This window comes from Phodopus roborovskii, unplaced genomic scaffold, assembly GCF_943737965.1.
Source record: "Phodopus roborovskii unplaced genomic scaffold, PHOROB, whole genome shotgun sequence".
Classification (NCBI taxonomy): domain Eukaryota; kingdom Metazoa; phylum Chordata; class Mammalia; order Rodentia; family Cricetidae; genus Phodopus; species Phodopus roborovskii.
The window spans coordinates 8,881,546-8,898,161 of record NW_026126645.1 but is presented as its reverse complement, the minus strand read 5'-3'; the positions used below and the strand labels follow the sequence as shown (position 1 = coordinate 8,898,161).

Below are 16,616 nucleotides of genomic sequence, written 5' to 3'. Positions count from 1 at the left end.
ACTTTAGCACATCCTAAGTAAACTCATGATTTCTGTCTGCCACGCATGTACATAGATGTCCCTGCTCCTCCTGTAGTCACTGTGGCTTGTTTTGTAAACAAGATTATTGCAGTTTCCTGCAGTCTTCTGGCTGTTCACTACAGCCAGTCAATAAGCATATTTTGTCAGGTTCATTTCTAAGACATATGTACCCAGGGTCTCTGGGTACTTCCACCACCTTCTCGGTCATGTCACTGTCCTGAACCTCTCCTAGATCAGTGAGCTCTTTTCACCTACTCCCCCCCCCCCCCTTACCCACCTAGGTTTTCCATTTCCCTTCCAGTGAGCAGCATGATTATCTGTTCGAACTACCTCCCTGTTGACTCGGGTAATGGCCAGCTTCTCATTGCATCTGGGTTATCTCTAGACTCATCTCTTGGCCTTTTCCCAGCCCTCTCCTACAACCCTCCTGACCTTGAACTTGCTTAGTTCTCTTGACTTAACGCTCACATGTTTGCTGTTTCCTCTGCCCAATAATGCATTTGTCCACCTGAGGATTGCATGGCTTATTTTCTTTATGTTTCTCCTCAGCAGTGGCCCCATTAACAAACCCTCCTCTTGGACTGTCTAGGTCAGATGGTAACAAGTGTATAGACTCACAAGTGATTACACATTGCTGTTTTCTTCAGTGAAGTGCTCCTTATATATGACAATTGGATTATGTGTCTAAGAGATAGAAAGTGTCTTTGACATGAAGAACAGATTATATCATTCTAGAATGAGTTCTTGTTCTGTCCTTCAGGTACACGGTCAAGAATCTAATCTGATAGGGTTAGCAAGTTCTTTTGAGTCATGAAAAATTGAAATTTGTAATTAGTTACAGTTAACACCGACTATTGCAACACCATTGTAGACACTACAGTTTTGTAAATAAAAAAGCTCAGTACCCTGTGGACATGCTTGTTTTGAAGCATCCAGATTGTTCCCTTCCTAAGTTAAGTCTGTGGGAGGGATTTGTACCCAGCTCAGCTTAATAAACGGGTGGTTCTTGCTCACATGTCTTAGTGTCTTCCAGCAATAGTCATAGGAGTTGATCACACAGCAGCCAGTGTGTCCTTATCTCTGTGCTTCTGCTCCTCTGTGCTCCCTAGGTCCTAAGGAAGAAGACGAGAGGCCTTTGGCTTCTGCACCTGAGCAACCAGCCCTTCTCCCTGAGGTGACCAGCCAGGATGCGGTTCCACAGGTGGCCATCCCTCTCCCTGCCTGTGAGCCACAGCCAGAGCCAGATGGAAAGCAAGAAGTCACAGACTGTGAGATCAACGATCTGGAGGAAGAGGAGGAGGAGGATGAGGAGGAGGAGCTGGAAGAGGAAGAGGAGGAGGAACTGGAAGAAGATGGGGAGGAAGAGGCTGACACGCTGAATGAAAGATGTGTGAACGAGCCAGAGATACGGTGTGAAGAGAAGCCAGAGGACTTACTGGAAGAACCACAGGACATTTCAAATGAAACATGTGAAGACTCTCCAGACGCAGCCCCTCTTCTCCACATCCCCAGAACTAGAGAGGAGGCCAACGGCGATGTGTTTGAAACGTTTATGTTTCCATGTCAGCATTGTGAAAGAAAATTTGCAACCAAGCAGGGGCTTGAACGTCACATGCATATCCACATGTCTACAATCAACCATGCTTTTAAGTGCAAGTACTGTGGGAAAGCGTTCGGCACGCAGATTAACAGGAGGCGGCATGAACGTCGCCACGAAGCAGGGTTAAAGAGAAGACCCAGTGTGACACTACAGCCCTCCGAGGACCTAGATGATGGCAAGGTGGAAAATGTCACTTCTAAAGATGAGTCAGGTTCGCCTCAAGTTGGGCAAGACTGTCTGATACTCAACTCAGAGAAAACCTCCCAGGAAATAATAAATTCATCTTTCGTGGAAGAGAATGGTGAAGTTAAAGAACTTCACCCATGCAAATACTGCAAAAAGGTATTTGGAACTCACACCAATATGAGACGACATCAGCGCAGAGTTCACGAACGCCACCTGATTCCCAAAGGTGTCCGTCGAAAAGGAGGATTCCTGGAAGAGCCGCAGCCACCAGCAGAGCAGGCTGCGCCCTCCCAGAATGTCTATGTTCCAAGCACAGAGCCAGAAGAGGAAGGGGAAGCTGATGATGTTTACATCATGGACATTTCAAGCAACATCTCTGAAAATCTAAATTACTATATTGATGGTAAGATTCAAACCAACAACAGCACTAGTAATTGTGACGTGATTGAGATGGAGTCTAATTCTGCACACTTGTATGGCATAGATTGTCTGCTCGCTCCAGTGACTGTGGAAATTACTCAAAATATAAAGAACACCCAGGTCTCTGTAACAGATGACCTTCCTAAAGAGTCTCCCAGTAGCACAAATTGTGAGTCCAAGAAACGGAGAACTGCCAGTCCACCTGTGCTCCCCAAAATTAAAGCTGAGACAGATTCTGACCCCACAGCACCCTCATGTTCCTTAAGTTTGCCTCTGAGCATATCAACAACAGAGGTGGTGTCCTTCCATAAAGAGAAGGGTGTCTATTTGTCTTCAAAGCTCAAGCAGCTTCTTCAGACCCAGGACAAACTGACTCCTCCTGTGGGGATTTCAGCAGCTGAGATTCCTAAGTTAGGTCCTGTGTGTGTATCTGCCCCTGCATCCATGTTACCTGTGACCTCAAGCAGGTTTAAGAGGCGCACCAGCTCTCCACCCAGTTCCCCACAGCACAGCCCTTCCCTTCGAGACTTTGGGAAAGCAAGTGATGGGAAAGCAGCATGGACAGATGCAGTTCTGACTTCCAAGAAACCCAAATTAGAAAATCGGAGTGACTCACCCGCATGGAGTCTATCTGGGAGAGATGAGAGAGAAACTGGAAGCCCTCCCTGCTTTGACGAATACAAAATAACAAAAGAACGGGCGGCCACGTCTACTTTCAGCAGCGTGTGCAACCAGCAGCCATTGGATTTATCCAGCGGGGTCAGACAGAAATCAGAGGGCACAGGCCAGACTCCAGGCCCGTGGGAGTCTGTATTGGACCTCAGTGTGCATAAAAAGCCTTGTGATACTGAAGGCAAGGAATTCAGAGAGAACCATTCGGCACAGCCAGCCTGTGGTGCTGCAAAGAAGAAGAAGCCAACCACCTGCATGCTACAAAAGGTTCTTCTCAACGAGTACAATGGTGTTAGCTTACCTACGGAGACCACACCTGAGGTGACCAGGAGCCCAAGTCCTTGTAAATCCCCAGATACACAGTCACATCCTGAACTCGGTCCTGACTCGAGTTGCTCAGCGCCCACTGCTGAGTCCCCACCTGAGGTTGTTGGCCCCCCGTCACCCTCTCTGCAGACAGCCTCTCTGTCTTCGGGTCAGCTACCTCCTCTCTTGATACCCACAGAGCCTTCTTCCCCTCCCCCCTGTCCTCCTGTGTTAACTGTTGCTACGCCACCGCCTCCCCTCCTCCCAACTGTCCCTCTCCCCACTCCCTCTTCTGATGCCTCTTCTCAGCACTGCCCCTCTCCATTCTCAAATGCCACTGCACAGTCTCCCCTTCCAATTCTGTCCCCAACAGTGTCCCCGTCACCCTCTCCCATCCCTCCCGTGGAGCCGCTCATGTCTGCTGCGTCCCCTGGTCCTCCAACACTGTCCTCCTCCTCCTCCTCTTCCTCCTTCTCTTCCTCTTCATGCTCCTCCACATCCCCCTCTCCACCCCCTCTCTCAGCAGTGTCATCTGTGGTCTCCTCTGGGGACAACCTGGAAGTACCTCTCCCTGGAATAACGTTCAAACAGGAGGAGTCAGAGAGCGAAGGTCTGAAACCCAAGGAAGAAGCCCCACCTGCAGGTGGTCAGAGTGTTGGTCAAGAAACATTCAGCAAGAACTTTGTTTGCAATGTCTGCGAGTCGCCTTTCCTCTCCATTAAAGACCTAACCAAACATCTGTCTGTTCATGCTGAAGAGTGGCCCTTCAAATGTGAGTTTTGTGTACAGCTTTTTAAGGATAAGACTGACCTATCAGAGCATCGGTTTCTGCTTCACGGAGTCGGGAACATCTTTGTGTGTTCTGTATGTAAGAAAGAATTTGCCTTCTTGTGCAATTTGCAACAGCACCAGCGAGACCTCCACCCAGATGAGGTGTGCACACACCATGAGTTTGAAAGTGGGACCCTGAGGCCCCAGAACTTCACAGACCCCAGCAAGGCCCATGTGGAGCATATGCAGAATTTGCCAGAAGAGCCTTTGGAAACTTCTAGAGAGGAGGAGTTAAATGATTCTTCTGAAGAGCTTTATACAACCATCAAAATAATGGCTTCTGGAATAAAGACGAAAGATCCAGATGTTCGACTTGGTCTCAATCAGCACTACCCAAGCTTTAAACCACCTCCGTTTCAGTATCACCATAGAAACCCCATGGGGATTGGCGTAACGGCCACAAACTTCACTACCCACAATATTCCACAGACTTTCACAACCGCCATTCGCTGCACAAAGTGTGGAAAGGGTGTTGATAACATGCCTGAGCTGCATAAACATATCTTGGCCTGTGCATCTGCAAGTGACAAGAAGAGGTACACCCCTAAGAAAAACCCAGTGCCCCTGAAACAAACTGTGCAACCCAAAAATGGAGTGGTGGTTTTAGACAACTCTGGGAAAAATGCCTTCAGGCGGATGGGGCAGCCCAAGAGACTGAGCTTCAATGTTGAACTTGGCAAAATGTCTCCAAATAAGCTCAAGCTAAGTGCACTAAAGAAAAAAAACCAGCTAGTACAGAAGGCGATCCTTCAGAAGAACAGGTCTGCGAAGCAGAAGACAGACCCGAAGGACACTTCCGAGGTATCCTCGCACATTTGCCCTTACTGTGACAGGGAGTTCACATACATTGGCAGCCTCAACAAGCATGCCGCCTTCAGCTGTCCTAAAAAGCCCCTGTCTCCTTCCAAAAGAAAAGTTTCCCATTCATCCAAGAAAGGTGGCCACGCATCACCTGCCAGCAGTGACAGAAGCAACAGCAGCAACCCCCGGAGACGGACCGCCGACACAGAGATTAAGATGCAGAACACGCAGGCGCCCTTGGGCAAGACCAGAGCTCGGAGCTCAGGCCCGGCCCAAGCCTCAGTGCCCTCCTCATCCTTCAGATCCAGACAGAATGTCAAGTTTGCGGCCTCAGTCAGATCAAAAAAGGCAAGCTCTTCGTCCTTGAGGAACTCTAGTCCTATAAGAATGGCCAAAATTACTCATGTTGAGGGTAAGAAATCCAAAGCTGTTGCCAAGAGTCATTCTGCTCAGCTCTCAAGCAAATCATCCCGAAATCTGCACGTGAGAGTGCAGAAGAGCAAGGCTGCTCTACAAAGCAAGACTGCGCTGGCCAGTAAGAAAAGAACAGACCGCTTCACGACAAAATCTAGGGAGCGCAATGGGGGCCCAATTACCAGAAGCCTTCAGCTGGCTCCGGACCTGAGTGAAAGCAGGAGAGAGGACAGCAGTGCCAGGCATGAGCTGAAGGACTTGAGGTAAGCCCAGAGCTCGGGGAGGTGAGACTGCCAGCAGAGCTGTAGCCGTCCTGGACAATGGTTTTGCTTCCCCCTCCTATAAAATGCTGACACGAGCATTTTAGCAGAGTGGCAAAGTTGCATAATTTGCAGCAGACATACTCTTGCTGCTTTGGCTGATGTACAGATGAATAAATACATTTCTTTTTTTCAGACTTAGTACTCACAAAGAGCCATTTCTTTAATTTCTGGATGGAACTCGAACCCATTTGCCCGTGTGAAAAGATTCACATTTTGGGCAGTGTTTCAGTGCCACTCATGGTGGTTCCTGGTCCTACATTCCCTGGGTGGAGTGGGTCACAATCCATCAGCAACCACAGTGCACTCTTGTAATAGTTTGTAACTTAAGCATAGTTGTACCTAATGTCTGAGATAATAATGTTTATTATTAGTGCTTCCATATACTAGTGTTTGAATTTAAACATTTTCCATATCGCTTAAAATAAAATACCGTATGTCTTTAAAATGCCTTATATTCTCCCTCCAGCCCTCTGCTTACAATCACAGTGTGATCAGCAGTCAAGGTTCTAATGGACAGGAAGAGTGGAGTTAGGCACTGAGACTGCAGGAGGCAGGGCCTGTGGCCCTGAGGCTCAGTGCCTTCCCAGGAACATTGGGTCTCATTACATCTGAGCTGGCCTAACTGCCTTAGTTCATGTTCTCCCCATATTACAAATGGTTCTCAGGGACAGACAGGATGATGTGGCCATAGTTCAGGCTGTTAACATTGACATTTAGAATTCCCCAAAAAATGTCCCCATGTCCCCAGTCAGTGGCTATCAGAAGGCATCTCTGCAAATACTTGGTCACCTTGTATGCAGCCTGCCTTGATTCTGGGCTGTCATAGCTATAATTCTAGGTGTTGGAAGCAAACAGGGTTAGGGACAGCTGCGGAGTGACTTGTTTTGGAGAAGGCCTAGGCATAACAAAGATTTCATTGTCATTGTATGACTGATCAGGTAGAGTTCTTGGTGATACATGTGCCTTAAAGCATAGCAAAAGAAAGCTCTAGACAGTGGGCACCAACTAAGGTTGATTTCAAGGATTTACTCTAGGGCTGATTGATTGGAATTTTTAAAAGGTATTCAAAACCGTGCTGAGTCTTAGTTGCTATAGATCTGGTCATCTTTGGCCACACCAGTGCACAGGAGGGAGGCATCATGGAGTTAGTTGGCTGTGGTGGTAGAAAGCACTGTTTTCAGTTGTTAGTGCTCCTTTTTACCGTTGTTGAACCATCATTTTTGTGGGTTACCATGCAGAACAGTGGTTGATGTACTCTGTTCTAGTACTTTCTAAAAGAATTTCCTCTTTCGTACTGGATCCTGCTCAGACTTTTCAAGGGTGAATGTTTAAGAACATGAGAGCTAATGTGTATGTATAAAGTTCACTTGCTGCTTCACTCTTAGATGGTGTTTTAAAGACTCCTTAAAGCTAAAATGCCCCAAAATAAAGTCTCTCCTTTTCCTTTTTGCTTCAGTACACTTCAAACTATTTTGATAGTTAGCAGAGTTACATTGCTGGAGTTAAAGTTGACACAGAATCACTTATAACAAACAACAGATAACAAAAGCATGACTAGTGCACTCAACAACAGACTTTGTAGTAGGTGTCCCTGGTGGCCAGTTCTTTTCCTTTGTGAGTTCCCCAGTGTTGTAGACAGATCTACAGGGTGGGGGCATCATCCAAGCCACTTACAATGGGGCTACAACCCATGTCCAATGGGACAAGATGTTTGACTGTCTAAACATAAGAATGGGCATTTCTGCAGAGTATGCAAATGTAGGCAACGGTAGGATTCTTGGCTGCTGGCATATGTATGCCAGGTGTCCTCTAACTCAGGACTGATACAGTCTAGACTGAGCTCACTCTCTGCTTGTGTGTTGTAGCTGAGAAGGGAGGACTGTGTACTGACAGTGGTCCTCCGCGCCAGTGCTTCTCAGTTGACTTAGAGGAGGCTCTGATGCAAGCAGCTGTTCGCGGAGCTCCCATGTGCAGGGGTTTGCTGTTCTCAGCACTGCATAACTAGCAGCTTATTTCTTCCTGCTTGTTAATTGCAGCAAACCATGATTATTTGAAAGCCAGTGTAGGGGTCTGCAGTTTTTCCAGGACATGGCTGTTATCAGCCACACGCATGTAACCAGAACATAGCATTGAGTCCAGAACTCCACAGATTATCAGTTGGCCACTTCCTGGAGCACCAGCTGATATGCCGTTCTGGGGGTTAAAAAAAAAAAAAAAAAAAAAGTGTTCCAAATGTTTCTCTCTCTCTCTTTCTCTCTCTCACACACACACACACACACACACAGACACAGACACACAGACAGACAGGCAAAGAGAGCAGGTGAGCCTTGCCCAGTGTATGTAGCACAGTCGGCCTGGGCCTTCTTGCTGCTGCCTTTGGACATGTTGCTGAGGACTCTTTCAGAGAGGAAATCAGACTCTTAACCATGTTCCCGCCTGGAATCCAAAGGTCTGCTCTATCCAAGCAATGTTTTCATTGTCCATGTCACCCCACTCCCATCCCTTTTTCAGAAGTTAGAAAGGTAGAAAAGAAGTAACTCCCGACAGGCTCTACACCATCCCCACCAAGTGTTGAGTTAACCAAGTAGTCCTCTCCCCCGACAGCACCTCCTACTCCATGCATGGGAAAGAGCCTGTGTCTTTGGAGCAGGAGTTGGGTTTCTAAAATTTAAGAGTCATTTATGTGTTTCTGTCTTGGTGACATTTGTGTTATAGTCTCTTTACCCTTTTCTTTAACATGATCGGTTCATGCAAGGTTGTGTTATGTTGTCATTTATCTTCAGTTTTTTTATTTTCTAGGAACTTCCTGTAGAAAAGTCCTCCCCCCACCCCCACAAAACAAACCTTTAATTGACTAAAAGACATTGCATGTTCAACTTAGGATAAGCACTACGTCACAAGATATGAACTCTACCCAGCTTGCAAGACCAGTTGAAGCTGAATCAAAAGCTGTACTGTACAGCCGCTTGCCAACAGGCTTCTTGCCCTGGTTAGACTAAGTAAGGCATCTGTCTCTTGGGTGTGCTCATATATGTGCTGGTCTCTCGGGGGATTGAGGTCCAAAAAGAGGAGGCTCCTTCCTCATCACTGGACTGGTAATTTGGCTCTGAGTACGGCCGGCCCTTGAGTCTGGCAGAGAGCAGATAAGGGAGTGATTGAACTGAACCTTGCAAAGCAAGTACTCTTGTTTTTATCAGTGGCCCTCACAGTTTCAGGGATGACAGATCGGTGCACTCTCCTTAAAATGCTTGCTTACATACCAGCCCTTGATGCCTTTCTTTCACGTGTATTACACAGAGAAGAGTTTGGCTGATTGCTACCCCTTGCCTCATAAAAATCACAAACATTGCCAGTGTAATGCAGAGGAAACCAGATTGGATATGGACTGCTTTTTATGCCTTTGTTAGTGTCCAAGTGGATGTTAGCCTCTCACTACCTGGCACTAATTTATAGCTGTCATATTATGAGATGCTACGTAGCAGTGTATCAGAGAATGGAAAGCACCCAGGCCTGTATAGCTGTATTATGGATCAGCACACCAGGCTTATACTTCAGTCTCAGTAGATTGAAAGCAACGGACTGGGCTCTTCCTTCAGCAGTAAGTGCATCAGTACCACTCTCCATGAGTCCTGATGCTTTCCCCACGGTAATGACCGAGTTGGTGGAAAATAGCTACATTTTATTCATACTGTGTTTTGTACTCAACCTTAAAAGTAATCTACCTCTTCAAATTTGTAGTTTAATACTTGTTTGATGAATTTGTGCCACTTTAACCTTTCACTATCATTCCCATTTTTGTTACATTTCTGTTAAGGAGACTTTATGTTGAAATACTGTATAAAGCATTTGTTGCAGTTTAAAAATAAAATATTTAAAATTATTTAAATTGTTTTGGGTGCTTCAATTGTACTGTGTGATTTACATCTCACATTTTTGTTTGCATTGTTAATCTGGACAGTGTCTGCTGCTGTACTGGTTTGCTCTTAGTTATTTTATTGCTTCTTGTTGCAGAGTGCTATAAAGACTTCTAATGGAAACATTAAAATTTACAATTTGACTACAAAAGGGATTGTTCATTGATTTTTAACCAATGTAGAATGTAGCCCTGACAGAGTTTATTACAGACATACAAGAGTGATGTTTGCTATTTTCCTTCTTAGAATGGATACATCCTCTGCTTGTTAGATGGCTAAGAAAGAGGTTTTTTTTTATTTTTATTTTTATTTAAAAAATGCCTGATAACTAGGAGACAATTGGATGGTACCTTCTCTATCATTGTAACCAATAAACACTTTGTGAACAGTTGTGAAAGGACTGCATTTTGTCCATGAGGGGGAGCAGGCTGCTGGGACCTTGTTTGGTGTGTAGCCCTGCCACCTTTTTCCACCTGTGTCTGTGGGCATCACCTGAGTTTTGCTAATTGCAGTTGATTCCTCTCCAGAGGGTGGACACTTCACTGGGCCAAGAAGTGCCTTGTGGGTTCTGAGAATAGTGCAAAGGACTGAGGGCGTTGTTACCTGAGATTTCAGCTCCATCTGTGCTGCCTGGAGTTTAGTTTGCAGATTGACATTATAGTTCTCCCAGGCAATGACTCAAAGAGGCTTGCATTACATTTGCTCCAGGGCCTTTAACATGTGTATAGGAGGCATTTCCAGTAGTTGGGCACTTTGCATCCTAGAGCCCACTCTCTGACATTCCTCTAGGTAGGGGACTGCAGGCCCGACAGCTTGTCTAGGTATTCACAAGACTACCAGCCAGGTTCTAGGCAACCCAGTGAAAAGGAGGGGAGAGTGATGGAAGCTCGAAGTCCCTTCAGTAGTTGCTTTTTTAAATGCTGTACACAAGTGTGTGCAGATGCACAGTGCCCTGCCAGGAAGCCAGATCTTGGAGGTGTTCTGAAAAAGAGGAACATCGGGATCCTTCCCACCCTGTCTGCTTAGCATGCATGCATTCATTGGACCCTTGTCCTTTCCTGGTGTTGGTGGGTTGGCCTTGGGTGAGTGCAGTTTTCTGGATCTTGATTTCCACTGTGCAGAAAGCAAGGAGTGGACTGTTGCTGGCCCTGCATGTTGTTCCACCCACACTGGTAAAGAGCAGGGTGTGCTTCTCCCCATTCTGCGTGATGTCCCTGGCTCTGACAGAGGTGCTGGAACCTCAGGCACTTTATGCCAAATGGAAGAGTTTCCAAGAAGGCGTGTCATCCATGTCCATCTGGTAAAGCAGGAACTGTTCCATTCCAGTTCCTCTTACCCTTTATGCAGACTGAAATATGTGTTAAACATTCAAAGGCTAAATGCCTAGAGCCTTCTGTCCCTTTGACTGTTTGGAGGCCGCTCATGTCATTTCCAGCAGTGAATCCAATGCTGGCTGTTGTAAGCTCGATTGTCAGAAGTATCTCCTGGCAAGAAGAGTTCCAAGATCAACTTAGTTTTGAGTCTTTAAGATGTCCTAGGTGCTTTAATGTATGTTAGCGAACAGAATGGACCAAAAAAATCCTGGCCCCAGGAAGAGGCAGTGCTGTACATAATTAATCACAACAGGCAGACCTCTGAGCTAGAGCTAGAGAGGGCTACATAGCCAGCCAGGACTACATCGTGAGACCCTGCCCCAAAAAGCAAAGCAAAAACTCCTGACCTCTTCAGGTCTATTTTCCTGGTGATCTTTCCTTGGTGCCATACGCTGTATTTGAAGTGTTGTCCTCATGTCATAGTCCCCAAAACCTATTCACGAGAGAGGTGCAACCAAGTTGATACTTGAGTGATGATGACCTGGGAATGCAGATGTTCATACTTAGATCTAAACACTCACTGACATCCAAGCTCACTTTAGACATGTGGCGTGCGTTTGGATATCCAGGTTCACTTTGCCTTGATTGATGTCTATAAAAAGCTTTATGGAGGGCAGCTTACTTTGAAAATGCGTGAGAACCCAGGTAGATGGAGAGGACTCTGAATGTACAGGCCACATTGCAGGTGCCTTAAGGGCTTGGTTGATGGCTAGGGAGAACAGTCCTGAGTGTTGGCTTTCCAGATCAGGAAACCCCTAGCCTTTCCTCCCTGATGCCAGCCTGATGCCAGTTCACTGTCACGGTGAACTTTCTGCTAGGCTGCCGTTGCATATTTGGAAATGTGGGCAGGCCATTATGAGAGAGCCACATCGCTTCTGGCCCAGGGTCTCTGCAGTTCATTGGAAGAGCCTTCATTAGCTTAGACTGAGACCCAGGAGTGCTGGACAGCTTCTGTTTTAAATGTACTGACTAGTTTCAACCCAGGAACAAAAATTTGAGTTTGTAACACCATCCTAGAAGATCATGCAATCCTCACGACCATCCTGCAGGACACTCTCCAGAAGTCACTGAACCCCAAGCTCTGGACTTAAAGGCATATGCACTGGTGACACTGGTGTAAACCCCAGGGGAGCAGGAATGGCCATAGCCTCCTCAGACTTAGGCTTATTTTATGTATGGCAGGGCCCTTTGAAGACACTTCCTCTCTGTGCCTTGAACCTTCCTGACACAGACCTTGTTCCACACCAGGATCCCAAGTGCACAGTGCTATGGGATACCCCATAATAGAAAGGTCCATATTGAGGGTAAAGGTGACATCTGTGTTGCATTAAAATTCCAAGTACAAAGTGTCCAGTGTCACACAGGAAAAAAAAAAAAAAAAAGGACACAACTTGGGGTTTGTGAGTGGATGTGATCAGGGAAGGCATGAATTTCTGCAACCTGTAGTCTTGAGGCCTTAGGCAACTCTTGGAGCTTAGGGCACTGCCTCACACCTGCTGCTCATCACTTAGCTGTTTTACCTCCCTTCTCAATGCCCTTTTGTCTTCAAGAAGTGTTAGGGTTGATCTCAGCAGCCATCCTGGCTGGCGGTTCTGCTCCATCTCCCTCATCCTTCTGTCCCTCCTTTTAGACTAGGCAGTCTGTCATCACACTGACTAAGGAACCCTCTGCTTCAGCAGCTGACTACAACAGAAGCTAGGTTTGCACGTGTAAAATCAAGTTTGCTAGCATCACGCCCTTTGTGTTTGACAGTGACTCTTTAAGAAGTCAGATGGGGGACTGCAGGAAGACCACGGCCAGCTGTGTATGAACCCCAAAGGAATGCTGGTCTAGGCTCCTCCAGCCTCATTAAACTGCCTTATGTGCACAATCAGATCTGCCTGTGGTACTGTTTGAAGGAGTGCTTCCAAGTTTGTCTTGTGTGTGAGAGTTTTGCCTGTGTTTGTGTATGTGCAGTGCATGCGTGCTTGGTGCACTTCGAACAGTTGTGAGCTGTCATGCGGTGGGAACTAGATCAGAGTCCCGTCCCGTATTTTAGCAGAGTGTTAGGGCCTGCAGGGTCTCTGTAAGTTTCGTTTACTTCTGATTAAGCATGAGAATTAGAGGTAAGGGGTTGATTAAACTCACATGACTACATTAAATTACTAGTGCAATTCCAAAAGTCAGATTTAATTTTGAGCCACTACGGTCTTGGAAATACTTCTGTAATAGGATTTGTACGCACTGTGGCTTCTGCCTCACTTGTGCTGGCTGGATGTCTTTTTCAAGCCCCTGATGAAGAATATTAGGAAATCCAGGCAGATGTTACAAGAAACATAGACATCTTATGGAAGACATTAGTGTTTAGCTACCAGACCAGAGCAGAAAGCCAACCAAAGAAGCCACTTCTCCAGGGGTCCTGTGAGAGGTGCTCCCCCCAAAGCAAAAATGGTAATGCCATTTGGGGAGTCACAGAACCTGGAACTATGAAATGCAGGTTTATATTCTATATCACTGTTTAGGCAGACATTTGCTGTATAGTTTGGAGGCCCACTTTAATAATCTCTCGAGTCTTAGCATCTGTATAAATGTCAGCTTTAAATAGGATTCACTTCAGAGCGTCCTGGAATTCGCACATGTAGGTTAGCAACAAGAATGCATGTTGACTTTCAGATGTAGTCACAGCAGTGCTTGAGGACAGTTCCCATTTAAAGCAGATGACTGTTTTGCTGGGATATATTTCAGTGTCCTTATTGGGATGAAGTTATTTAATTCAGCCTCATTGATTTAGTTTTTGTTGTAGTAGCACCCTCCTTCACTTCCTCTAAACAGGCCCAGCCCTTGCCAGCCCAGGTAGGGTGCAGGGACATTTCCAGATGGCTTCTGTTTCCATGTGGTCACTGGATGTGTTGAGTACTGCCCCTGGCACCCCTAAATCAGAAAACATCAGTGTAGGCCATCAGGTATGGGCCTGTATTCTGCGTCTTACTATGGAGCCGGAGAGTTGCTGTGCCCCGGGTCTTAGAGATGACCCTGGGGAATGTACCAGTTCTGTTGAGGAGCAAAAGTAACCACTGTTACCTTGTATGGCATCTCTTCTGAATGCATGGGGGCGGGGAACAGAATTCTCATTACAGGTAACCCAGAGGGAGAGGTGACAGAACCCCACACTGGTGTCAGGACCCCACACCTAGCAGTCTGATTTTGGAACTGCTCTGTTGAGCTGCCGTGTATCGCCCATCTGGTTGTCTTGTATTAAAGTAACTTCATTTGTATAAGTGTGCCTGATGCAGCTTGATACCCATGCCGCTGTCCAGTCACGGTTTTGTTTCAGTGGAGTTGGAGGAAGCAGATGAATTACTGTGATTCCCTCAGTTCTGCCAGTAATGGGGGCTTGCTGGTCAAGCCTGGGTTCCCTGTTCCGTAGAGCAGGGCCTCCACCTGTGGGCTGTGAGTGTTGATGAAGGTGGCACAGGCTTCTCGGAAGGCCTGGTAGTGACTGTTAATACCCACCAAGGTAACAGAACCTCGGGAGGGATCACAGACTGACTAACTGGCTCCCTGTGAAATGGGTGGGATGTGCTTGAGCAAGACTTCATCACTGAGGGATTTTTGGAGGGAGGGGCTGCGGAAGGAAGGGCTTGTGCAGCTTGTCCTCAGTGGTGTAGGTTTGAACCCAGGCACGGTGATTAAAGTAACCAGTGTGCAGAAACCCTTCTGTCACTGTTGTTGAGGAAACGCTGACATTCTCTAGTGCCTTTTAAAGTTAGAGATGGAGCCCATCCATGCCACTGCCAGCCAGTGTCTCACCGTGTCTGCCACCTGCTTAGGTGACAGTACTGTTGCTGAGTGTGAACAGTCTTGTTCATTTCAGCACAAGAAAAACTATTTCACGACCATGTGCCAGGGCCTGAACTTTGGAACTTTGTAAAGTTCCAAATATATTGAACTGTATGTAACCCCTGGGACTTGGAAATTAACTTCCCGAGTGAGTTGCAACCAGACTACAGAGCCCCTTCCATCCTAAAAGGATATATATTACTCTTCATGTAATTTCCCCCCCAGCTTTCATTTTGCATTCCTCCTGCTTTTGCTGTCTCTGGTATAAAGCATTGTTCAGTTCTCAGACTCTTACACATAAGTCAGGGGCAGCTTCAAAGTCAGGAATTCTCCTGAAGTCAGTCAGAGCTAAGGGAGGGTTCTCTGGCTTGTCTGTCCTTTGGACTTTCCTGAGAGGAAATAGGTACTTGAATTACGATTTGGCTAGCTTGGTATAGCATCCTCTCTCCCCATGCTTCCCCAGCACCTGCCACAACCCAAGCTCCTACACAGACTCAGTACTTGCAGGATAATGGAAGAAAAAGGAAATGTTTAGGGATGTTTATAGTGTGAGAGCTACTCCACCTCAAAGACCTCCTGGTGAGACTGCTGATGTTTGGGTTAAAATGTGACTCTTGGAGCTGTTGAGATGATCTTTTAAAATCTAGTGAGGGGCAGTGGCTACTTTGTAGTGCTGTGTGATAACAAACCTGGCTGAAGGGTTAGTGCCTGATTGTGCAGTGCTCCAGGTAAGGGTTCATGGTGTGGGCTGGGAAGATGGCTTAGTGGGTGAAGCACTTGCCTTGTAAGCGAAAAGACCTGAGTACAATCCCCAGAGCCCACAGAGAACCAGAGACAGGTGGATTCCCTAGGGTTCAGTGGCTATTCAGTCTAACCCAACTGACAGGCTCCAAGCCAACAACAATTACCTATTTGAAAGGACATGGACAGCATTTCTGAGGGTGGCACTCAAGTTTGTTCTCTGGCCTTCCCATGCCACCCATGTGTGTACTTAAACATGATGACAGCTGATCAATAAGCAGCAGAGGCTGTATGTGCTAGCAGAACAGCATGGCACCATTCCTTAATTCAGAGGCTCTGAAAGTTTGCCTCTGCCTTCACAGTCCATGCTGGTGTCTCCACAGTCACCCTGATGCTTGCACACCCAAATCCTTCCAGGCAGGTTCTGACTTCGGCCAGGCCTCAGGAGTTGAGTTACCCACGTAGGCTTGCAGTCTCCTATTGTGTTTTTCCAACATTGGGAGCTGGAAGTTGAAGCATCTCCAACTTCAGTCCTGACACTTGGCATCCACAGACTCCCTTTCCAGTGCAGCCACCCGGAATGCGTTTCGGGGGGACCCCTAGGCCTGTTGTGTCTCTTGGTTTTCACCCATAATAAGTAAGCCCGTTCTTGTTGACTTGGATGTTGGCTGATTTCACACTGCTGTACGCACTTGGCTGGGCTGTGTCTGAACGTGTTTCCAAAGCCCCAGTCCACAGCCCAGTGGCACCCGCCTTGGTGATTTCACATCACATCTGTGAGTCAGAGCCGCCGTAATAAAGCAGCTGACGGAATCAAAGGGTACTGCTGCAGGTGAAGGAAACTGGTCTCCTCAGTCACTGGCTGTCACGTGTCCACAGGTGCCAGCCTGAGGACTTAAAGCACAGGAGCTGGCAGAGTGGCAAGGCCCCAGAAAAACTGGCCTTTTGCTATGACACTAGCTGGGGGCGGAGTGACACAGTTGAGACTCGTTTGCCTTTGGGGTCACCCTAGCATTCTGTGTCTGCAAACCCTAAGCCTCAGTGTTTGCTTCCCAGGAGTCGTAACAAGTATAATGCAACTGCTCAGTTGTGTCCCAGCACTGGGGAGTCAGAGGGGCTCCCTGGCCGGCTAACCAATATTCCTTGGTGACTTCAGGCCAAGGAGAGACCCTGTTTTTTATTAAAAACCAAGGTG

General features: G+C 46.9%; 1 protein-coding gene across 4 annotated transcripts in view; it reads left to right on the top strand.

The window, feature by feature from the left end:
- Positions 1-16,616, top strand: part of Prdm2 (PR/SET domain 2) — a 101,089-nt gene that overhangs the window by 74,925 nt on the left and 9,548 nt on the right. For 3 of the 4 annotated variants that reach the window (XM_051173620.1, XM_051173618.1, XM_051173621.1), the window contains one exon: positions 1,131-5,514. In XM_051173620.1, the coding sequence (XP_051029577.1) occupies positions 1,131-5,514 (4,384 nt within the window). Of the gene's footprint in view, positions 1-1,130; positions 5,515-8,373; positions 9,455-16,616 lie in introns of those variants that run through there. The other variant, XM_051173619.1, reaches the window with a different exon arrangement.